Consider the following 26170-nt stretch of genomic DNA (forward strand, 5'->3'; position numbering starts at 1 on the left):
ATCTTTTTTTCTATGAGTTTTTCTTTTTTAATTTTATTGCTTTTAAAAATTTTTTGTAAATATTATATATGGAAATTATTGACCGTAATTGAATATGAAGGAGATAGTCGGTGGAAGAAGGAACAAACAATAATTATCATTTTTTTATTTGCCGAAGTTTCGCCCCAATTTGTAAGGCTTCATCAGGGGCTAAAAAAAAGATACAAAACAATTAAAAATATATTGACAATGCAAAAGAAGGTTACAATAATGTAAACTAAGCTGATGTTAAAAATGATGTAAATATATGTGAAAAATGAACAAAAGAAATTAAAATAAGATGTACAATAAGTATATATAAAAAAAGAAATAACATAGGCCAGGACTATAGGCTAACAAGTCGATCACGAGGCCAATTTTGGTCGATCGCTCGCAATGTCTGTGGTCGAATTCCATATAGCATGAACTACGAAACGATTATAGAAGACAAAACTTTCTAGCAGTAGTTTAATACATTCTGGGAATTTGCAAAAGTCATAAATTCCTAGGATTCTGACAGCCTGACACTGCCCACACAGCGCAATATATTTTGACTTACGTATTACACTTGTCACAGGACGCAACGCGTGGATTTATTATCTTTGTCAGGATATACACCTAATGATGATTCCTTGATTAGAGACATGCAAAGTCAGTCTTCCCATTAATGTTTAGGCAACAAAGTAAATTCTAAATCTGTTTTTATCTGTAGCTACTTTTAATTAATAAATAATGTTAATTTTCCATTTTCTTTTAATTCCTTTGGACGTGAGTTTGTTGGCCCTTTAAATAACTATTGTTGTTTTTACGTAGGTACGTAAGTGCGTAGACAAGCCGTATATCTATATCTATCTATAAATCTGAGGCGTACTCAGTGAGCTATTGATAAATTAGCAAAAAAGTAAGTTACATTTTGCTTTCATGATAAATTTATTTGGCCCCCCCAAAAAAAGGAAAAACACGTGAAAGTGAAATATTGAAATCAAATTATCAACCTCACTGCGCATTTTCATATTTACGAACAAATTAATACATTGAAGTTGATAAAAAAAATTAAATTCCATTTTAAGTAAGTAAAAATCTATCTTGAACAAGTTTCAGAAAATCGAATTTTTTAGGTAACGCATGTACGGAATACTGTTAAAAGTTGGGTGGGGAAATTTATTTTCTTTATGAGCCTATATATCGAAAACTTATAAGAGATTTAAAAAATTAAAAAAATAATTTTGAACATATATTTTTCTTATCTAGCCACACCTCTCTGAAATGCACCGTATACTGAAACACAGTATGGATTTCACATCCCTTCTCACCCCTTAGACTAAGCCATGGTAAGTTGATCGGGACACACTTTTAAGATAAAAATTAGATCTTATATACTGAAAAATTGGCAACCCCTGACATAGAATATTAGACTTAAACATAAACAGGCGACGTGGTAACAAGTAAAAATAGAAAAGTAGATATAAGGTAAATAAAAACAATAATAATGCACACTAAGAGACTGAAAATTAAGGAAAAAGGTTAGGAAAATAAACAAATCAGGACCACCCCACCTTTCATGTTGAATTTAAAGAAATATATAAAATACTTTTTTTCTTGGCTTCTAGGGAGCATGATCAAGAACCCTTGGACACATGTATAATGTTTTTTAACCTAGTTTCACAAAAAAAAAAAAAAAAATGTTTCAATGAAATCGGTGATACCACGTGCGTAGCCCCCTTGTATTCTTTCTACACCCGTCACATAAGCAGACCTGACGATTTTATTTTTATATAAAAATACACAAATTTGTTTATTACATAATATAACAATTATGTAATATCTTTGCATTATATTTTTCTTGAATAAATTATGAAGGGAAAAGTTTCTGTAATGAATTTAATATTTGAAGAGGTCTCCGTAAAGTTTGTCCCTAAGGCCTTTGGTTTCTCTCCACAGCCAACCAGCAGAACAACTCTCCTCTAACACATTTAAGGTAAATGGAAACTCCTGCTTGTAAATTTCACAATAACTTAAATAGTTGGAATAATTACACTCGTTTAATTATAATTTATAACATTTTATTATATCTTGAATGAAATCTAATTTTATGTGATAAGAGCTACCGCTTAGAGAAATGTTCATCTACGAACTCATCCCAATGCTACCTGCTTTTTGTTGCTGACTAACTGGTTTGGTTCAGGTGCATTCCTTAGCCAGTTAATCCTGCTTAATTTTTTTAACTTAAAAAAAGGAAAAAATAACTTATGAATGATTTAATCTTTAACAACTGATTTTACTGTATCTTAACCTCATAATATAATATTAGAAGACGGATTTTTCATACTTAACATTTGTTGATTAAATCATAGGCTACTATTTGTTAAAAAAAGTATTTCATTATTAATTATAGTAATAATTTTTATCTAATTTAGAGCTGTAATACTTAAATGGAAATTTAAATTGTAACCAAAAAGGTTGAGGTTAGGGAGGTAAAATAACCGATCTTGTAGTCTACTATGATAATTAGCTAATATAAGATAAGGATGCAAACACTTTTAACAATCTTTTCGGCAACCAGTGTATAAAACCAAAAGTAATTTTTCTCATTATATTTGTTAAAATGAACATTAGCTATGTAAATGTTTGAAAAAAAAAACAATCACATAGCTATATTTCTATAGATTTTATGATTCATACAAATATGTCTATCTTTATTATAAAAAAAAAATTGAGATTCAACTTTGCTTTTTATACTAGGCCGGTTTTATGGGATATAAACAATAAGAACTATTTATTTATAATCTTTAAATTTCTTTCTTGAGACTGGTAATTGTTTACTAAATAATTCAAAAACACTATCCAAAATTATAGTCTCAAAATTTACTAATGTAATAAAGAGAAAAAGTGACAAAAATGTAATTATGATAAATAATTTTTTAAATGCTTAAACTGAGTAAAGGGAGGTTACAAGTGAGGTTATAATAAAAGTGTATAAATAGTGATAAAAGAGAAATAACTTGACTGTGATTTTTAATGTAATTTTGACATATTAGGTAATTAAACAAATGTGAGATATACTGATTAACAAAAAATAAGTTTATCTAATGGTTTTAATGTTGTTCATAGATATTAATGTTTTGACCTGGGCAGAATGGCCTGTATGGAGTTTTTTTAAATGGTTGGATGATATGTCTCATAGTAATTTGAGGTAAGGTGAATTGTGAATTATAATGTTAAATAATTGAATTGATTGTAGGATCATACAAATAATGGAAACTTTTGTAATAGATTGTCCCTGAAGATGGCCGAATTGGCCGAAACGTTGGACGTGTGAATGAAATAAATGTTTTGAGACTATAATTTTGGATAGTGTTTTTGAATTATTTAGTAATAAGAACTATAATAAAAACAAAACAAATGTGTACCGTTACAATTCATGAAGGGTGAGGGGTGTAGTACTTTTTAAGGAAGTACTGTTACTAAGGCCAACGGTTGTGCAAGGATGTAATCTGGTTAGAATGACCCCCGACCGCCAGATTTCTTCCCAATTAAGGAAACCCACTTTATGAGGCTGTGTTGAGCCAGGAGGGCTCCTTGACAAATAAGATTGACACTACAGTAACACAATAAATAATTATCTGTCACAACCGGATTCGAACCCGGGTCCTTGAAGTTAGTGTGTTACCACTGAACTATATTTAAAAAAATGAAAAATAAGAAGAAATAACTAAAACTAAGCAGTGTCAATTTTACATTGTTTCTCGATCTTATCAATTTTCTTTGGACCTCTGTCAACGTTGATTGTATATTTATTTTTATCTTTCAAACCGTACCTCGTTTTTCTGTTTTTTTTTGCTGACTATTCCAAGTAAATTATCAATAATTATTAGTTTTTTATTAGCAATATCACAATTTTGTCATTTGTCATCTGCCTATAATTTTTCCTAACTCCTCTTGATGAACTCAATTCATTTTATTAAAATTAGCAATATGTGTATATATGTGCATTTAATTATATATATTTATTATTTATTTAGAAATACTTAGATCCTTATTTTTGTCTTATTCTTATATCATTTGGTTTTATCGTATTCTTTAGTTAAGTTACTCTTTAGTTTTAATACTCTTTTTTTGTATACTTTATATTTGATATCATGTTACACATTGAATATATTATTGTATATTATATATTTTATATTGTATTATTATTTTTAGTCCAGTGAATTCCATACTTATTACAAATGCATTAGATCATTATTATTAATTGTAAATTAGTATCCTTATTATTCACTTCTTAAGTTATTTCCAATAATTTAAGTTAATATCAATTTTTTTTTTCTCTTACCTTATTTTCATATTAGTATTTTGAATTTAGTTAATTAAATTATTAGTTTCATCGCTAGAAATCATTTCATATTGTACTGTTATAACTTATAAATCGTAACAGGCAGGCTCCACTACACCCTAATAATCAAAAGTGTAATTTATTCATATTTCATTATGTATTTCATTCATATTCTGGCACCGACCGATATATGTCTACTGGCCCGACCATATTGGATATACATTTCTGCACAAATTAATAAATAAAAATAAAATAAAATAAATTAGGTTAAGACACTGGTAGATAGAAAAAAAAATCTCTTCCTCATAAATTTTGTCTCTTGTACAGTTTAACTTCTCATCCACTAAATTAAAATGGAATGTGGAATTTATTTGAAGAAAAATTTATTTACTCAGTTTCATTATATCTAAGTTTGCTTACTTTAAATCGAAAAGTTTTTTATGGTTATGTTTAATTTTTTATTACAAAACCTAGGCTATTTAGATAACTTGCTACAAGTCCAGCAATGACTTATTTTATCACTGATTTTATATAATAGTATAGATACTTAATTTTAGCCAGAATTATTGTAATTTGTTTTTTAAATATATTTAAGAAAATATTGCAAATAATTAACGAATGGGAATAATTTTTATAATTATAAGAAAATTAACCGAGCGACAGGAACTAACGATTGAAGGATACCGACTGATAATTGCCACTTCTTGGTCAGCGTATTTCCTTAATTCCTCTCATTGATGTCTTAATCATTCACTGGGTATTTTAATGTTTTTCTTCGTATTACATAGCTATGCTTCTTTTTCTTCCATTAGTAAATTACATGTTTTTATTAAATAATCAATAAAATTTTAATTATTATCTTCTCTAATCAAATTATTTACCAGAATGTCATAATTAAAGACAGTGTTGGGAATATAGCTAATTTTTATTCAACTCTTATTATTTTTATCAGATTTTGAAATGAAGCAAAGAAAAAAATTCAGGTTAAAAAATATTTGTTTACTTACTATTCCTTATGGCCATAAATAACGCCAATACAAAGCAATGAAGGCAATACAATTATTTTAAAATAAAAGGAGGTCAAATAAAAACTCAAATAGTGATTAAACTATTTATATTGAGGCAAAGTTTCGCCCCACTTTGCAGGGCTTCATCAGGGCTAAAAAAGATAAAAACACTTAAATCTTAAATAATGTAAACATAAATGAAAAATTAAAAAGATGTATAGAGAAGGGTGGGGATTGATAGAGTACGTTACATTTGAAAATAATTTTAAGGTAAACAGTATAAAAATTGAAGAAAATATTAAAAAAAAGCAAACATTTAATGATAATATACATAATAGGGGGGAAGAAATTATATTTAAAAAAAAAAGATAAATATACACGGATAGAATACACAAAAGAAATGAAGATAAAATAATGGATACAATAAATATAATGTGTAATGGGAGCAATCAGGATTTCTGATAACTTGGTCAAGGAAACGGAGGGAATGGTCAAATTCACCTTCAACAGTAACCCGAAGACGAGGGTGGTAGGAGTTAAAGGCTCCTAGGATTTCGGGGATCTTCTAGTTAAAAATTATTTGGGATTAATTGGAAAAAGATCATTATAATTAAAGACTGTTATTGTAAGCAATGGGTCAAATTGTACTATAAAGAACAAATTGTACTATAATGAACGAAAAAATCAGCAGATTGGAGACAAATTTTATTTTCATTTTGCTAAAAATTATTGTTGATGATATGAATCAAGCTAAGTAATAAATAAACCACTTTACTGAAACTTTACCCGTGACAACAGAGAAAGGTACATTCATCATTTTTTTAAAGGCACAGCAATTATTTTCTTGCTATCTTGATTGAAACAAGGATGACAACTATAGAAATAAATTGTTGTCAAATACTCGTTGATATGTTAAAGAGGTTGGCAGATATGCAAAAGATTAACAGACAGGAGAAGTAAATGTGGCTAAGGTGAGGTATAGTAACAAATAAAAGGAAATATTAAGAAAACTAATTAAAATAACAAATAAACAGAGAGGGAAGTACCTGTCTGATTGAAACAAGGATGCCAACTGACAAGTTAGGAAAGAGGGAAAGGGCCAGGTATAAATTTCCCCACTTCTTCACTAACTGTCAAAAAGGGTAAGATTTTATGAAGGTGGCTGGACTTATTGTCTCCTGCCACAGATACTCAACTTATAGGAATATTTTTTAAGAGTAAATATCATCAAACTAACTCAAACCTACGCAATGTTAGCAATGCTATATCCTATCCTAAACAGAAAATCCAAATTAAAATCAGAAAAAGGAACAAGTATATTGTTCTTATACTTTTCTGGGTATAGGAAACATTATTATTGTCTTCATTATTAAAGACATTAAAGTGATTTGTCAAGAAGAGACCCACATAATTAGTGAATTATTTCGAATCTGACGGAACGAAACGGGTTAAAGCTTCTGTTTCGCCTCGGGGCGTACTGACTTAGAGTCCAAGAGAAGGAAAAAGTCAGTTACTTCACTCCAATTTTTGATTAATTTAATGAAAAATATGTATAATTCCTTCTAGATTGACGAGTCTGCCAAGTATAGGTAGGAGGAATAAAAAATGGCGGCTGTTCCAAAACGTTTAAAAATTTAATTTTTCATTCGGAGCTCTATATCTTTGAAACTACTAACAACACTGTAAAACCTAAGAGAAGATCATTTGTAAATTTTTCAAAATATGAGCCCTAATTGAGCTATAGACGATCAATAGTTCCCAAGATTTAGCTTTTTAAAAAGCAACACTTTATAAAAAATTCACTGAAAAATTAGTCGTTAGAAATCTATAACTCAAGAACCATAAGACGTACAGATGTCTGCTAGCACTAAAATTAAAGCTAGTTCAATTTACTATAAAGTAGTTTATAAGGATTATCTTCGCAGGAGCAGTAGTTTTTATGATATTTGACAAAATGTTAATTCCTATTCGTTCCGATAAAATTTTTGATGTTTGATAAGATATTTCTCAGTAATCATAAGACGTACAAATGTCTGCCAGTACTTAAAATAAAGGTATTTTAATAGCTATGAAATCGTTTTTGTAACGTATCTTCGTATGAGTAGTAGTTTTTATGATGTTCGCATATGAATACATCTTTTGCACATGAAATTTTGTCCGAATTACTATAAATCAATTTATTTAAGCAAATATCATACAAACTACAACTCCTACGTAGGTAAACGTCATAAACTACTATATAGGACATTAAACTAGATTTAATTTGATTGCTAATAGACATCTGTACGTCGAATGGTTTATGAGATATAGATTTCTCAAAATAAATTCACTGACTTCTAATTTTTCATTGCATTCTTTTCTGAAATCTAGCTTTTTAAAAAGCTATAGCTCGAGAACTATTGAACGTAAATAGCTCTGTTAGGGCTCATATTTTAGCAAATTTGTTCTAATTTAAATGATGTTCTATTAGGTTTTATAGTTTTGTAAGTAGTTTTAAAGTTATGGCGCTCCAAATGAAATTTATTTTTCGTTTTGAAACAGCTACCATATTTTATTCCCCCTAACTACACTTGGCAGACTCATCAATTTTTACTAGTAATATATACCCTTCATTAAAGTGATAAAAAATTGGGGTGAAATAACTGACTTTTTTACCACCAGGTTCATGTACAATTACGCTACTCCATTAATGAATAAGCTGATAATGGAAAACTCTTCAAATTTCGAAAAAAGCCTTCAACTAATCTCGAAACCTCACTAGTCTTCAAACTGAAAACATTCTTTAATCGATATCTTGGTATACTATAATTAGTTTAGCTGTGGTCTGTCTATGAACCAAGCTAACTAACCATTTAAATTCAAATGGTTGTCATCGCCTGACCTCGTGTAACACACGTTTCTTTTAAATACAAACCAGGAAATTCCTGTTGAAATAATAATTGTTTTATCTGTTACATCTATTTAATTTTTTTATTTTGAAACGGTGTTTTTTTTAATTTGAAGGAAGGTTACATATGGAACATTAAGGTCTTTATGGATGATTTTATTTAAGACAAACTAGGATTATGATTTTGCATTGTGAGAATTGGATACGAGAGCAATTCGAAGTCTTACAAGTAAGTCAAAGATTGGTCTTGCAAATCGAAGCCCTGAAAAATGGGGTGAAATGTTGGTGCTAAGAAAATGTTTTTTACTAATCGAGTTCCTTTTTTTTTTTTTTATCACACCCAGACAATCTTCCTCAATCAAATGATCTTCCAATTTGCAGAAATCCTTTTTTAAGATTTTTTTTTATTCCGACTATTGCAACATTTACTAGACAAACGGTCTAAATTGCCAATCCATTACAAAATACTGATCTACATGACAATTATAAGGCCTATCTGGACATACGGAGTTGAGCTTTGGGGCTCCACTAAACCATCAAATTCCTCCAGAATCCAATCCTTACTGTCCAAAATCCTTCGTAAAATCCTTAATGCTCCTTATTTGTCACAAATAAAGTCATCCATCAGGACCTCAATGTTCCACATGTTGCCGATTTGGCCAGATCCAGATACCGTTCCTTCTATAACAAACTTCTCAACCACCCAAATCCACTTGTTTCTAACCATTACCTAATAATCCTCCTAGGCGTCTGAAAAGAAGATGGCCTCGAGATCTTCCTCTCTAGAAATGTTATTGGAGTTCTCAGTGGGTAGATTCTCCACATGTTTGTATCATGTCACTATGTCACCTACAGCAAATTTACTTGTTGTATATATGTGTATACAGTTGTAAATAACAATATATAAATTATTTAAAGATTTTTTTTTTTAATATTATCAAATTTCAGACTTTAAATTATCAAATTTCAGACTTTAAATTATCAAATTTCAGACTTTAAATTATCAAATTTCAGACTTTAAATTGTTCAACGGTTATATTTTATGCATTCTATAACAGATATTGATAAAAAACGTAATCAGCTATAGATAAACGCATTTATATAAATACATTTATAAAGTAAACAAAAAAAAATGACCCTATAAGAAGAAGTATTCATAGTTTATAAATGTCAATAATACTATCTGCGCCAGGTTGGAGACTGTAATATCACTCTGACACCCGTTAAGGTATCCATTTCAGATATCGGGTATATAATACCAGGGTATTAACACCATGTTATTTATAATATTTATTTCATCTTTTTATTTTTTAAGTGTGATTGTTCTTTATGAGATTTAGATATTACCGATAAATATTTTTTTAATTATATATTTATTTTGGTGACTTATCTGTTCCGGGAATCTGTTACATTTCAAAATCTTGTAGTTTAGATTTAACTTAATTTTTAAATTTTTTATTGTTTAATCAAATATTAATTACAAAAACGTGTTTGGATCATTTATAATCACAGCAAGGAGCAATCAAAAGATAATTACAACTTCCAACTATTTTCATTTTTTTACACCCTTTCATTTTCTGCTGTGATTTTTTTTTTAATAATACAATGGTTTTATTGAAGATTAATAATACAATCTGTTACAATTAGCCTTCCGAATAACCAATGCAGATTATTTTTTAATTATTATGTCGATACGACTGGAGGGCGATGAGGATATGATGGTTTTACCTCTGAGTAAGAAAGGATAAATGAATTATTCCACCCATTGTCCACCACACAGAAAATAATGATTTGGTTTTTATAAGTGTCCCAGCCTTTCAGTTACGCTAGAAGTCCTTTAACTGTTTGGTAATAAGGTAGTACATGAGCCAGCTGAAAAAGAGTCAGTTATTTCACCCCAATTTTTTATTACTTTAATAAAAACTATGTATAATTACTAGTCGAAATTGATAAGTCTGCCAAGTGTAGTTAGGAGGAATAAAATATGATAGCTGTTTCAAAACGTTAAAAAACAAAGTTTCATTTAGAGCACCATAACTTTAAAACTACTTACAAGACTATAAAACCTAATAGAGCATCATTTAAATTAGAGCAAATTTAAGAAAATATGAGCCCTAACAGAGCTATTTACGTTCAATAGTTCTCGAGCTATAACTTTTTAAAAAGCTAGATTTTAGAAAAGAATGCAATGAAAAATTAGAAATCAGTGAATTAATTTTGAGAAATCTATATATCATAAACCATTCGACGTACAGATGTCAATTAGCAATCAAATTAAATCTAGTTGAATGTCCTATATAGTAGTTAATGACGTTTACCTACGTAGGAGTTGTAGTTTGTATGATATTTGCTTAAATAAATTGATTTATAGTGATTCGGCAAAATTTCATGTGCAAAAGATTTATTCATATGCGAACATCATAAAAACTACTACTCATACGAATATACGTGACATAAACGATTTCATATTATGTTAGTTAAATTACCTTTATTTTAGGTACTGATTACTGATAAATAGTTTATTAAACATCAAAAATTTTATCGGAACGAATAGGAATTAACATTTTGTCAATATCATAAGAACTACTGCTCCTGCCAAGATAATCCTTATAAATTACTTTATAGTACATTTAACTAGCTTTAATTTTAGTGCTAGCAGAGGTCAGTACGTCTTATGGTTCCTGAGTTATAGATTTGTAACTAATTTTTCTCTATATCTTTAAACTACCAACAAACCCAAGAGAGCATCATTTAAAGTAGAGTCAATTTACTAAAATATGAGCCCTAATAGAGCTATTTACGTTCAATAGTTCCCGAGATATAGCTTTTTAAAAAGCAACATTTCATAAAAAATGCACAGAAAAATTAGAAGCTGGTGAATTTATTTTAAGAAATCTATATTTCAAAAACTATTCGACGTACAGATATCTATTAGCAGTCACATTAAAGCTAATTTAATAATATAGTAGTTTATGACGTTTATCTTTGTTGCGGTAGTAGTTTTTTTAATATTTGCTAAAATAAATTGATTTATAGTATTGAGACAAAAACTCATTTCCATAATTTATATTCATATGCGAATATCATTAAAACTGCTACCCCTACGAAGATGCGTGTCATTAACTACTTTATAGTAAGTTAAATTACATTTATTTTGAGTGATGGCAGACATATGTACGTTGTATGGTTCCTGAGATACATTGTTTCAAAAATCAAATATTATATCACAACAACGAGAAATTAACAATTTGTGAATTTATTTTGTCAAAAATCATAAAAGATACTACTCCTACGAAAATAAACGAGAAGACAAAGACTTCAATATTCCTTGGTATAAAATAAGTAATATTAAATGATTGGAAAATTTGTCATAGGAATGTAATGATCTCGAGAGGGATAAAATACATATTGATTATTGCATAGCATATGTGGTAAAGGAAACAATAATGAAGACATTAAAGTAATTTGTCAAGAAGAGCCCCATAATTAGTGTGTAGTATCTCGAATCTGACGGAACGAAACGGGTTAAGACTTCTTCAGGTTCGACTCTTGTAGTACTACTAACTTCAGTTATAGTCCAAGAGTTCAAGAGTAGGCAAAAGTCAGTTACATTACCCCAGTTTTTGATTACTTTAATGAAAACTATGTATAATTACTAATCTAGATTGATGAGTCTGCCAAGTATAGTGAGAGGAAATGCAAAATGGCGGATATTCCAAAACGTTTAAAAAATTAATTTTTCATTCGGAGCTCTATATCTTTAAAACTACAAGCAACACTGTAAAACCTAGGAGGACATCATTTGTTAATTTTTTTTTCAAATTATGAACCTTAATTGAGCTACTGACATAAAAAGCAACATTTTATAAAACATTCACTGAAAAATTAGTACTTATAGGTACTCAGGAACCATAAGACGTATAGATGTCCGCCAGCACTCAAATTAAAGCTAGTTATATGTACTATAAAATAGTTTATAACTTATTAAATAAAACCAAAAATTGTGTCCAATTCTGTCTTAACACTTTATTTCTCACTAGTCCAACGTTTCGGCCATTCCAGCCATCTTCAAGGACATCTAAATATTCAACAGCTTATATTATATCTTCATTTTTAAACATTTACAACAACATCATTATTCACTATATAATATAACATACCTTCAATACAAAATAATATTATTAATAGTTTATAACGTTTATCTTCGTAGGAATAACAGTTTTTATGATATTGGACAAAATGTTAATTAATCCAAAGAGGTGTAGATAGTTGACCGTAGATTAATGCTTGAAGAAGTTTGTCGGGGGGTGCGGTCAGAACAGAACAACATAAATAAACAAAACCATATTTATTTATTTTATGTCTACGTTTCGACCTGAGTTTCAGGTCTTCATCAGGAGTTGTGGCGTGTAGAGGTAAAGGAAAAGAGTTAATTAATCTAGTTGTCCGGATGAAATTTTTGATATTTGAAGAAATATATCTCAGTAATCATAAGACGTACAAAAGCCATTACTCAAAATAAACGTAATTTAACTAACTATGAAGTCTTTTTGTCACGTATTTTCGTATGAGTAGTAGTTTTTATGATGTTCGCATATGAATAAATCTTTTGGACATGAAATTTTCTCCGAACCATTAAAAAACAATTTATTTAAGCAAATATCATACAAAATACTATTCCTACGGAGGTAAAATTCATTATATAAACAACTGTATAGTACATTAAACAAACTTTAATTTGAGTGCTAATAGACATCTGTACGTCGAATGATTTTATGAGATATAGGTTTTTTAAAAATAAATTCACTAAATTCTGATTTTTCATGACATTTTTTATAGAATGTTTGTTTTTTAAAAAAGCTAAATCTTGAGAACTATTGATCGTCAATAAATCAATTAGGGCTTATATTTTGAAGAATTTACAAATGATGTTCTTTTAGGTTTCCTAGTGTTGTTGTTAGTTTTAATGATATTGAGCTCCGATTGAAAAAAAAAAAAATTAAGTTTTGAAACAGCCGCTATTTTTTTATTATTTTTCACATAAGAAAATGTAATGAAAAATCAGTGGTTAGTGAATTTATTGTGGGAAATCTATATTTCAGGAGCCATGAGACGTACAGATAGCTATTAGCACTTAAATGATAGCTAGTTTGACATCTGTACAAAACTAAAGTTTTGTCCTTATTTGATTTATTTTTTTTCGAACCCTCTAAAACAGAAATAAAAAGTAAATTAGTAAGTGAATTACTGTAAAAAAGAAAAGCAATTCGTGTAGTGTCTTACCTTTTTCTACCTTCGTTATTTTAAGGTTACCTGTTATGTTTAATGTCATATATGAGCTATCCATTCTAAAAAGGAGCTGTTTTAAGTCCGGAGGTGAGGGGCCTCCTCGTGTTGTATCGCATATAAGATAAAAATAAAAACATTAATTAATAAAGACGATAGATAATAAGAAAAACAGTCAGAAGTCGAAAAGAAATGTGAGGGAGGGGGTGGGGGTGCATCAGAAGATGGAGTTATGAGGTGATGTTAATAGGCTTTTTGGAACCTTTCCTGCCCTGCCACCTCGCTGGAAGGGGGCGATGGAGTGATAGACTGGAATACTGGATTGAAGGAAGCAGAGAGACTGTCAAAAAAGTTTTCTCCCAACAACTAGAAATCAATATATTTAGCAAACACCATGAAAACTAGATATCAACATTTTGTAAATTTATTTTAAATATCATGAAAACTCCTTCGCAGATAAACGTCATAAACTACTTGACAGCAAATTAAACTAGCTTTAATATGAGTGCTAATAGACATCTGAACTTCGAATAGTATATGAGATATAGATTTCTTATAATAAATTCCCTAAATACTGCTTTTTGAGTGCATTATTTATGAAATACTGGAATTTGAAAAGCTATATCTCGGGTACTATTGAGCATAAATAGCTATTAAGGCTCATGTTTTAGAAAATGTACTCTACTTTAGGTTTCCTAGTGATGTTAGTTTTAATGATATAGAGCTCCAAATGAAAATTTCTTTTTTAAAGTTTTAAAACAGCCCCCATTTTTATTCCCCCCTAGCTATGCTTGGGAGACTCATCAATTTTGACTAGTAGTTATACATAGTCTTCATTAAATTAATCGAAAATTCGGGTGAAATAAATGACTTTTTTTTCTCTTAGGTTCTTGTACTAAGGGTTTTCTTCCACAGTGAGCCTTAGTTCATTGTCGTCAATGATAGAGATATTACTCTGGGTGGTCATCCAAATCTGTGTCGCTAGCCAAAACTTTTTTCAAAAGTCCGTGAATGGTCCGTTCGTTACACCACCCTTCCCAGGGGGTTATTGGAAAAACGAGAAAAAAAAACACCTTTTCCCGAGCGTCCAATTTTAAACTCATAAAAACAAATTACTTAAAAGAGATCTCCTGTTTTCATTGTCATATATGATCGCTTACTAAACAATGTGCAATCGATCGGAATGCTAGTAAATATTATCAAAAAAGAGATTAATAACGACTCATTATAATCTGTAAATACAAATCTAGTAAACAACAAAAGTGCACTAATCCCACTTTTCTGAAATAATAAAAACAGACATTTCATATGAAATGGTCCAATAGACTGAACAGTTTATCACTGATAAATATAGGAAGTGATTTACTTAAACAAATTGGATTTGAAAAAGTAATTTATGATTTTGCTAATAAAAATTATTTTTAAACCCTTTTAAAGAAACCCTTAATTCTTCTTTATTCATTTATTTTTATATTGTAGACGTTTCGAATGTCCTTTATCTAGACCATCTATAAATGATAATATAAGAAGTTAGATCTTATCCCAAGCTGCTATCTCGATACATATCAATGTGAAGGTTCCACCTCTGAGTAAAAAGGGGAAATGAATAATTTGGTTTTGATATGTTATAATATGATATGATTGATGTGTCCCGGTTCTAATGAAAACTATGTATGATTACTAGTCGAAATTGATGAGTCTACCAAGTATAGGTAGGGGGAATACAAAATAGCGGCTGTTTCAAAACTAAAAAAAAAATAATTTATCATTCGGAGCTCAATACCTTGGAAACTACCAACAACACAAGGAAACCTAAAAGGGCATTATTTAAAGTAGAGTAAATTTTCTAAAACATGAGCCTTAATAGAGCTATTTACGCTCAATGGTACCCGAGATATAGCTTTTCAAATTCCAATATTTCAAAAACAATGCACTGAAACATCAGTATTTAGTGAATTTATTATAAGAAATCTATATCTCAGAAACTATTCGAAGTTGAGATGTCTATTAGCACTCATATTAAATCTAGTTTAATGTGCTATAAAGTAATTTATGACGTTCATCTGCGAAGGAGTATTAGTTTTCATGATATTTAAAATAAATTTGCAAAATGTTGATATCTAGTTTTCATGGTGTTTGCTGAATATATTGATGTCTAGTTGATCGGACAAAACTTTAGTTTTGTACAGATGCCAAACTAGCTATCATTTTATTTATTTAATGTAATTTACAACTGTGCACAATTATACAATAAGTAAATATGTTGTATGTTTCATATACACTTGAAAATCCTGGGAAGAACCACCCATTGGTGGTACTTCAAACATTAATTTAAATTAGAAGGTCCCGTGACCATCTTCTTTTCAGACGCCTCGAAGGATTATCAGAGATTGTTAAGGATGAAAGATTAAGAATTAATGGGTTAGGATAGTTAAGGAGTTTGGAATGAAAAGACACATATCTGTTTTGGGCCAAATCTGCAACGAATGGGATGTTAAGGTCTTTGTGAATGAGTTTATTTGTAACGTAATAAGGAGCATCAAGGATTTTGCGTAGGATTTTGGATTGTAAGGATTGGATGCGGAAGGAATTTGATAGTTTGATGGAGCCGCAGAGCTCAATTCCCTATGTCCAAATTGGTCTGATTATTGTAGTGTACACTAATTTTTTGTAGTGAATGGGAAGTTTAGAGCGTTTATCAAGTAAGTGTTGTAGCAATCGGATTCTACGAGCAGTTTCTTGTCAAGATGGAGTTCTAAGTACCGAACCTGTTCAACAGACGTTAGTGGAGTAGCTATAATTTATGTGATAATAGCCATCTGTACGTCTCATGGTTTCTGAGATATAGATTTTTACAATAAATTCTTTAACAACTGATTTTTCATTACATTTTTTATGAAATGTTGCTTTTATAAAAACTGTATTTCGGGAATTAACTTTAACTCAAATGGTGTCCTCTTACGTCTTAACTTCAAATAATTTCTGAGATATAGATTTCTTATAATAAATTCACTAACTACTGATTTTTCTGTGCATTTTTTTTTAAATATTGGAATTTGAAAAGCTACATCTCGGGTACTATTGAGCGTAAATAGCTCTACTAAGGCTCATGTTTAAAAAAATTTACTTTACTTCAAATGATGTCATTTTAGGTTTTCTAGTGTTGTTGGTAGTTTCCAAGATATTCTCCGATTGAAATTTTTTTTTCTAACGTTTTGGACCAGCCACCATTGTTTATTTGTGGGGTGAAGTACTGCCTCTTTCTCCTCTTGAGCTCTTGTAATAATATGCTAGACTTATCTACTCACTGCGAGTGTTCTTTTAATTATTTTTTTATTTTTTATTTTTTTTTATTTAAGCAATTATCCGATATGAGTTATATTTCTTATCGTTCTTGAGCAATACCAAATTGCAAGAATATTACTATAAAGAATCCACAAAAGTTGTTTATCTAAGTGCCAAAAGGTTCCAAAACTAGAAACATTTGACTAAACCTGGCTAAAAGAGATCCAACTCAGCATCAGCAACACATATAGTAAATATACTTACAAAGGTGTTTTAACGTTTCTAAACACTGTAAACTAGAAATCCGGGTTTGTTGCAAAAAATTTCGTAAGCATTAATGCATCAATTCAAGGCAGTAAATTCGTACTTTCTGCTTTCATGTTTTTGAGAAAAAAATAATGAAAATTCTTTTAACAGTAAAATACGTAATAATTTAAAAACAGCTAAAAAGTTTTCCTTATGTTGGTACCCAGATTATACATCTTAGTTTTTAAAACTAGAATTAAAAATTAATCCTGTATCTTTATTAATTTAAACATATATGATTGGGTTTCTGAATTTACTGACTAAAATATTAACATTATTTTAATTTGTTTCCATTTTCGTTAAATACCCTACTACATCAACGTATTGTACATTAATAAAATCACTATATAAATTGATACAAGCCAATTATTTCTTCAGTTTTAAGCTATTACAATGATTGTAATTATTAAAATTTGTAAAATAAATAATTTTATACTCTTAGCATCAGAATATATAATGAAGAATATTGTTAAACATAATAATAGTAATAGGTTTGAATACGGCTGAGACAGACAGTTATTTATTCCGTTACTGTAGCCATGAGTCAATTCTGTGGGTTCGAGAGCCCTCTGGGGTCCATTCAGCATCTTAAAGTGGATACTCGTAATTGGTGAAAAATCTGGCGTTCGAGTGTGATTTTGACCAAATTACCTTCTTTCACAACCGTTGGTCTAGTAACAGTACTTCCTTACAAAGTGCTGAACTTCTGACCCTCTCATGGGCTTTTGATTGATCCATTGATTTTATTGAGAAACATTTTTTTTGGTTTACATTTCAGGTTGTAAATAAAGTAATGATTTTAATTAGTATATAGCTTATTTCTTTTGATAACCCAATATTTTTAAGAAAATAAGTTCTCTAATCTCAAAAGTCGCCTCAAAGTAGTTCTCTAATATTGAGACTCACCTTAAAGTAGTTCTCTAATCTCGAGAGCCACCTTAAAGTAGTTCTCTAATCTCGAGAGCCACCTTAAAGTGGTTCTCTAATCTCGAGAGCGACCTTAAAGTAGTTCTCTAATCTCGAGACTCACCTTAAAGTAGTTCTCTAATCTCGAGAACCACCTTAAAGTAGTTCTCTAATCTCGAGAGTCACCTTAAAGTAGCCGAGCCCTCCAGCTAGTTAGAGACGGTCAGCGATCCTATAAATTTTCTCAAAGCCACCACAGTCAATAATCTAATCTACGGAACACCTCAAATAGAAAGTAAAAAAAACTTCTTCTTGTTCGATGTACCAAGAAAGTAGCGATAACATGTTAGACAAATCGAACTGAAAACTAGGCAAGCATTATTATAAAATGAACATTTTGGAAGATCGTCGATTGACGATCTGTAGTATGGTGGTGCGGTCAAAAGAACTCAAATAGTCCCACTTTGATTGGTTTCATCAGGGCTGAACAAGATACAAACAACTAAAATAATGTATCAAAGTAAGAGAATAGATAACATGAAATAAAAGTAAACTAAGGTGTGGCTAAAAATTATTTAAAAAATGAACAAAATAGGACACCCTGTTATTTGTTATTTTATTTTTATTTTTATTTAATTTACATTTTTCATTACTTTCCTTTTTTTTTCTGTATCTTTCTTTTATTCTTATTTCCCTTCTTTTAGAGTGTACTATATTTTTATATTTATCTTTTGTCTACCTCTTTATTAGTTATTTTTCCGTTTTCATCTCTTTTTTTGTTTTTTTCTCTTCATTGCGATGCCTAATACTTTTTGTAATTTTGGTTGATTAATACTTTTCACTGTAAATATTATTTTTATTTGCTTTAATTTACCTTTTTTATTTTTATATAAATTTTAAATCATTTTTAGCTATACCTTAGTTTACTTTTATTTCATGCTATCGATTCTCTCATTTTGCTACATCATTTTATTTATTTCTATCTTTTTTAGCCCTGCAAAGAGTGGTGAATCGTTGACTTAGAACAAATATTTTAATTACTATTTCAGTTATTTTCACCGCACGCATCTTCCTTTTATATATCACACTCGGTCAACCAACGATCTTCCAATATTTTTTTAATTCTTTCAAATAAAAAAAGGTTGCGCGTTATTTTCTGCTAGTAAATGGTCCAATTTTTACTTAGACTTTACAATGGATACAGATTATCTTATTTGAGAAAAACTTAAAATTTTCGCTTATTTTTCATTCAGAGCTATCCTAAAAATACAGTACTAAAAAACGTCATAGCAAATTATTCGAAGTAAAGTATATTTTCTAAAATATGAGCTCTAATAGTTTTCGAGTAATGGTTTTTCATAAACCGAATATTTCTCCCGAATAACGAGATAAAGTTTATCCTACGTAGATAAAGGTTATTAACTACATTATGGCACATTCAGCTATTTTTAATTTGGGTGCTTATAGGTTTCTGTGAGAAGAGATATAGATATAATAGCTGTGATATATATTTTTAATATACTAAATTTGTTTTCCAGGCCAGGAGAAATCAACATTTATCGAATTTATTTTAGCTATTATACAGTGCTGGGCAACTATAAAACTAATAGCTAAAATTGTTATGGATAAGATATTTATTTATCAATGATTCATTCATGAATAAGAGCTGTATCCAAGGCAATTTTAGATATTAGTTTCAACTAAAGCTAATGTTTGCCCATCTCTGCTAATATCATAGATGCTCCATTAGGGTTCATATTTTGGAAAATTTACTCAACTCTATGATTTTCTATTAAGGTTTTTATTGTTATTAGTAGTTTAGAAGATATGAAGGTCCGAATGAAAAAATATTTTTTTTAACGTTTTGAAATAAACGCAATATTTTATTCACCCCCTCCTCCCCAATTATGGTTTATAGCAGCCATACATTTAAAAAATAGAGATTTTTCATTATTTGGAAAAAAAATTGTTTTTTTGAAAAACTATATCTCAAGAATAATATGGACTTGTATAGTGCTGTAAGTCAATCATAATATATAACATCTCAAATATTTACTTTTTAATGGCATTCACTGTATCCCTTGTATGACCTAGGTAAAAACTGGACCGTTTTCTAGCATAAAATAACGCGCATAATTTTTTTTTTACTTGGAAGAACTTAAAAAATTATATTTTGTAAATACGGCCGACATTTTTTATTCCCCCTAAAGATGGTTCGCAGAGTCATCAATTTAGAATGTTAACCGTATATAGTTTTTATAAAGTAATAAAAAATTGGAGCGAAATAACTCGATTTTTCCTGTTGGCTCTTGGACCATTTTAGTCCATGAATCTGGATTTTATTTAGTAAAAATATTTTTTTTGGTGGAAAAACAAACGTATCACCATTCTCACAAAAATGCTATCTTGGTCAAAAGAAGATTCCAGCGAAGTCTTCGGACTTAGACTACAATGGGCTAAAGCCAGGAGGGTTACGTAAGGAGCTGTTATATAACCTAAGTCCACACTGGATCCAGTACTTGCCGTGCGCTCTGTCTGTTCGCTTCTTCTAGCTCTTCTGTCTGTCACTGCGTCTGTCTGTGTCTGACTGCGTCTATCTGCGTCTGTCTGTGCCTTCCATGACTATCCACGAAGAACACGAACCTCTTCTTCAGGCAGCACCCAATGGCGGCTACCGCAGCACCTATGTAAGTCAATATTCAATAATTTTTTTTAATTTGTCAACCAAATTTTGATGTACTAAAGTAATTTATTTATTTATTAACGTTAAATATAGTAATTGTTAATTCATAAGCTAGCCTGTTTTAGTAAATACATACCTTCTGCACATCTCAAAAAAACAAATACTACTACTACCAACCTTGCGATCAAAATTAAAAAACAACGTCATTTTTGACATTCTGATAAATCATATGACTTTTAAATGATCTCTATGTTACAATTTCTTTGCATAAAACTGTGGTATTCGATATTCCACCTTGTAGATCCGCATTCAGATTATAACAGTATAAGTCTTAAGTATTTTCTTGTTTTCAATCTGTGTCAAGTTCAGGTAAACAAAATTGCAAACACGTGTCTACGAACGTTATGTAATCGTACGAATATTGAACTTTTGACTTGTAATTCCCTTCTCATTTAGTCTCCAACTGTCAACTCGACGAAAATAATTGATCTATAAAAATAAATAGACTCATTATGCCTTTAATTTTAAAGTTTGTTTTGTGTTATACTTAAAAAAAAGTCCAAATCCAAAAATTTATAGCTCTATTAGCTGACATATGAAGGGCTCAAAAAATGAACTTCATTGACAACCCCACAATTACCCCCCTTATGAATGAGTTATAGATTTGAATCCTGGAATATTTATTGAACCGGTTTAAAATTGGGTACTTTATCGTATTTTTGTTTACTGTTTTATAAATAGATTTCTACAATACAAAATAATTTTCTTAGTTATTAATTATTTAATAAAAAAAAAAAAGAAAGATCTGTAATGAAATTTATTTTCGGATATTAAACTAATTTTCTTTTAAATATCTATTAAAAATACAATTTTTATTTATTGACATTTCAAAAGTTCACCCAACCCAATTCATATTTAACTGAACTACTCTCCAATATATATTGATAAAAAATTTATTTGGATAATATTATATATAAAATATATATCTTGTCTAATCATTATTTTTCAATTGTTACAACCAATTATCATTCCAACAAAAATGATACTTTTCATATTAATTTATTTTTTTATATTACCACTTTCAATAGTGAGAAAACAAGCAGTTTAAATTATTTTACAAAAAAAAAAAAAAAACAATAAAAGTAAATCAAAAAATAACATAAGTATCATATTATCAATATTATAATAAAATAAAAATGTTACAAACCGATTTTAAGAAATTTTGAATACTTATAGTTTATTTTAAATCAACTTTCATTTAATGCTTTTCGTATCAACAAAATTCGTTGAATAAGAAAACGTAACTGAAAAATATTTGTATTGTTACATGTATCACAATTCTTGCACAGTTTTCATCAATCTTAAAATTGCTATTGTAAATTACTACTCTTAAAAAAAATTACATCTTAGTAATTACTAAACAACTTTTATATTGTATTATAGTAATTCCTTTTCTTAAATGTAAATAAAAAACTGGTACGCTTTTATAGAAATTTTTAATATAATACATTTCATGTCAGTTTTCTTTCAATATTCGTCACTAATGTATTACAATTAATTAAATTAATGTTAATTAAATTACAATTAATCACTAATGTATTACAAAAAATTATTGTGTATAGAGTAAGAAAAAAAAAATCAGCTGAAAAATATTTGTATATTTATTTCCACAATTTTTTCGCGGTTTTCATTATGCTTTAAAATTGAAAATTTAACTAAAAAACTATTATATCCCATCATAGAAGTTCTTTAAAGGATTTAAATTTGTTTTCAATAATAACAATATTTAAAGTTTTATTCTCTAATTTTAAAATTTTATTATTAACTGTTATCAGTTTGTAATAATATTTAAATTATATATTATAAAATTACATAGGTACATTGATTATTTTTCCAAAAATTTATTCTGCATGCAACAATAAATGAATTGTTTTCATTAATATATTGGTGAACGAATATTGATTATTTAATTGTAAATAAAAAAATTATGAACATATTTTTTGGAAATCATGAATAAAATACATTTCATTCATGTCAATTTTCATTTCACCTTCTTCACTAAAAGTCAAACAAAACAGAATATGAAAAAAATTATCTGAAAACAATTTTATAATTACTTCCTTCTATCCACCATTCTTGCAAAAGGTCTCTTCCCCTTTCTCAGAACATGCTTTAAAGAAATGCAAAATAAAGTAAGCAACTAGCATATTCATTTTCAATAATTCCTTCCTTGATAGTTGTTTTTTTTCTCCTTTAAATAACTAGACTAATTAAAAATTGATTCCGTTAAAATCCAACAATTCGTTATAACCGCAGGAAGGTTATCTTGTTATCAAATTGTGATAACGTGCAAAACATTGCACAGGTGCATTAATAGTATTTTTCGAATAATCGATCCTTCCTTAACTGCTTTAAAATTATAAATATTTGTTTCGATATATCTTCGAATTTCCATTTTAGAATAACTTCAAATAAATATTCAACATCCATAAATTATTATAACTTTTTATTTTATTTTTTTGGTGATGGATAACTTCTTATACAATCCAATTAATTATAATTTTATATAAAATTACAAGCTATAAAATAGTTTATAACTAGTATTTTCGTAAGGATAATAGTTTTTATTATATTTGTGTATGAAAATGAATTTTGTATGTGAAATTTGGTCCAGACAACTAGAAATAAATTTATTTTAGCAAATATCAATAAACCTATTTCTCCTACGATGATAAATGTAATAAACTACTTTATAGGAGATTAAACTAGCTTTAATTTGAGTGCTAATAGGAATATGTATGTCTCATGGTTCCTGAGATAAAGAGTTCCAACAATGCATTCATTTTATCTACTGACTTTTCAGTATATATTTCGTGAAATATTGCTTTTAAAAAAATTGTATTTCGGGATACAATGTAACGTAAACAGCTCTCTTAGGGCTCATATTTAAGGAAATTGACTCTACTTTAAAAGACCTTATTTTAGGTTTTCTGGTGTTGGTAATAGTTTTAAAGAATAATAGTAATTAGTTTTAATGTTAAACATTAATTTTTTTTTTTAACGTTTTGAAACAGTTGCGATTTTTTATTCTCCCTGAAAAAAAATATCTCTTTCTTTCTTATATTTCTTGTCGGTTTGGCATCTTTCTTTCTTAATTTTTATTCTTCGTAATAATGGATATTGAAAATCGTTAAAAATTCTATAAAGAATATAGCCTTTTTAAATTGGAAACTCAGGTTGCTATAAAAAATCAATTCCTTTTTAAAAGTGGTTCTTCGAGTTCGGCGCCCTGGTGAATCTAAAAATAAGATCTCGCGTTCCCTTGGAAGTTTTTTTTTTCTGTTCTCAAACCCCCGTTTTCTCAGGTACCTAATGCCCTCTTCTTTTCACAGCCAACAGATCATCTGAGATTAGCTGCTTCTAACGGCTGTTGATCTCCTATGTAAACAAAAAAATTGTTTTTTTTGTCAGATTTAAATCAATTTGCACTTTAGATGGGTATTTAAATGTTAAACATCGTTTTTTTGGAGTGGTTACTAAAGTTTTCATCATCACATATCCATTGTTACTTCGGTCAACTTTATCATGGATATCAATTATTAACTAGGTAATAAAAGACGTAAAATATATTAACAAGTTGTAGATAAATTTGATGAAGGAAGTTTTCCACCAATAAAGATTTTGTCTCCAAATTATATCGAAGGTGAGAAGGGGCAGGTTCGGGTTGAGAGAATAAAAAAAAAAAAAAAAAAAAAATCAAAACCTGAAGTCCCTCATCCAGTCTTATTCGGGTCGGCTGAGCATTTAACTGGGACATATTCTGTTTCAGAACATTCGTGGGTCTTGCCAAATTTGTCTTCCAAATTTTTTTAATACTTTTGACAAGGGGATAACACAAATATTAGCTAAATAGGTAGGTGAAAAAAATCATAGAAATGCAGAAATGATACAACATAACCTATAAATCTGAGTGTCATTCTGAATTTTATTATTCTGATAATTTAATTACCCAAACATATAATGTCTTTATAAACTTATATTCGTACTGTATTAAATAAAAATAAACTATTAACATCAATTAACAAGATTTAAAACAACGTATTTACATCGAATCAATAGAATTTTAAAATGTACAATCTTAATATGGAGTTAATTGTTGAGTATTGAAGGTTTGGAAAATTCTTTAACTAATTAAAATACATAGAGCTCTAATATTTATCTGTCGGCGGTAATAAAACAAGGCTAACTGGAAACAAAAGTGTGGATGCAGCACAAGTGCCCTTTGATTTGCGCTCAAATACAGCCAACCAGCTAATCCAACTAACCTATCTACACGCTTGCGCTCGCGCGAATATGCCAACGTGTAGAGGCTCCTTAAAACCTTTGACTCGAATCGTTGCCACAAATTGAGGGTGGCTTTTTGAACACTCCTGTTCCATATTAGGACTTTGATTTTTAATAAAGAATCCTGTTTTGAATTCCTTCGTGTTAGTCGTTTGTTTGTTCGATTCCGAAGCATTCCAGGTTTGTTTATAAAAGCTAATTGTTGTCACTAGCTCCATCTTAAATAGAATTAGTTAAGCTCCACACGTTGCCGCCATTGTAAACTACTTACAAATACTCGATAAACAATGCACGTAAAAATCATCGCTTGTGTTTCAAGGAGCCAATGACGGTCGTAGAACTTATGGCGCCTGCTACCTTCGATTTGCAATATTTTAATTATAACAACAAAGAGGAAAAAGTAAATATAGAACAATATATAGGTTGGATGAAAGGAAACAAAAACAATATCGAAAAAGTATATACACTAGTACAAAAACACAAGAGGAGAAAAAGGTAGTTATTTTACCTCAATTTTTTATTGCATTGATTAAAAATATGTATAATTACTAGTCGAAATTGATGAGTATAGGTAGGGAGAATATAAAATTGCGTTAAAATTTCCAAACGTTAAAATTTTTTTTTCATTCGGAGCTCTATATCTTTTAAACTACCAAAAACACTAGAAAAACTAAGAGAACATGATTTAAAATATATAAATAAACATAAATATTATAAATAAATTTTCTAAAATATGAGCCCTAATAGAGCTATTTACGTTTAATAATTCCCTGAATCCAATCCTTACAGTCCAAAATCCTTCGTAAAATTCTTAATGCTCCTTACTTTGTCACAAATCAAATCATCCATCAGGACCTCAATGTCCCCTATGTTGCCGATTTGGCCAGAACCAGATACCAATCCTTCCATAATAAACTTCCCAACTACCCAAACCAAATCGTTTCTAACCTGGCTTCTCCTTCACTTCCTAATAATCCTCCTAGACGTTTGAAAAGAAGATGTACTCGAGATCTTCTCCTTTAGAAATGTTTTTGGAGTTCTATCAATGGGTAGATTCTCCACATGTTTTTATCATGTCATAATATCACTTACAGCAAATTTACTTGATGTGTATATAT

General features: G+C 29.2%; 1 protein-coding gene and 1 long non-coding RNA gene across 2 annotated transcripts in view; both read left to right on the plus strand.

Annotated features, from left to right (window-relative positions):
* Nucleotides 1-2897: 2897 nt before the first annotated feature.
* On the plus strand, nt 2898-3389 carry LOC136795204 (uncharacterized). Its single transcript, XR_010842770.1, has 3 exons — nt 2898-3056; nt 3130-3211; nt 3292-3389. It is a non-coding gene; the product is annotated as an uncharacterized lncRNA (long non-coding RNA).
* Nucleotides 3390-20517: 17128 nt separating this feature from the next.
* The window catches only part of LOC106686426 (protein white), a 77961-nt gene continuing 72308 nt past the window's right edge, over nt 20518-26170 (plus strand). The window contains exon 1 of the mRNA XM_014429735.3: nt 20518-20712. Within this exon, the coding sequence (XP_014285221.1) occupies nt 20644-20712 (69 nt within the window). The 5' untranslated portion in view covers nt 20518-20643. The remainder of the gene's footprint in view (nt 20713-26170) is intronic.

The sequence above is a fragment of the Halyomorpha halys genome, unplaced genomic scaffold, assembly GCF_000696795.3.
Source record: "Halyomorpha halys isolate HHAL.00 unplaced genomic scaffold, Hhal_1.1 Scaffold817.1, whole genome shotgun sequence".
Classification (NCBI taxonomy): Eukaryota; Metazoa; Arthropoda; class Insecta; order Hemiptera; family Pentatomidae; genus Halyomorpha; species Halyomorpha halys.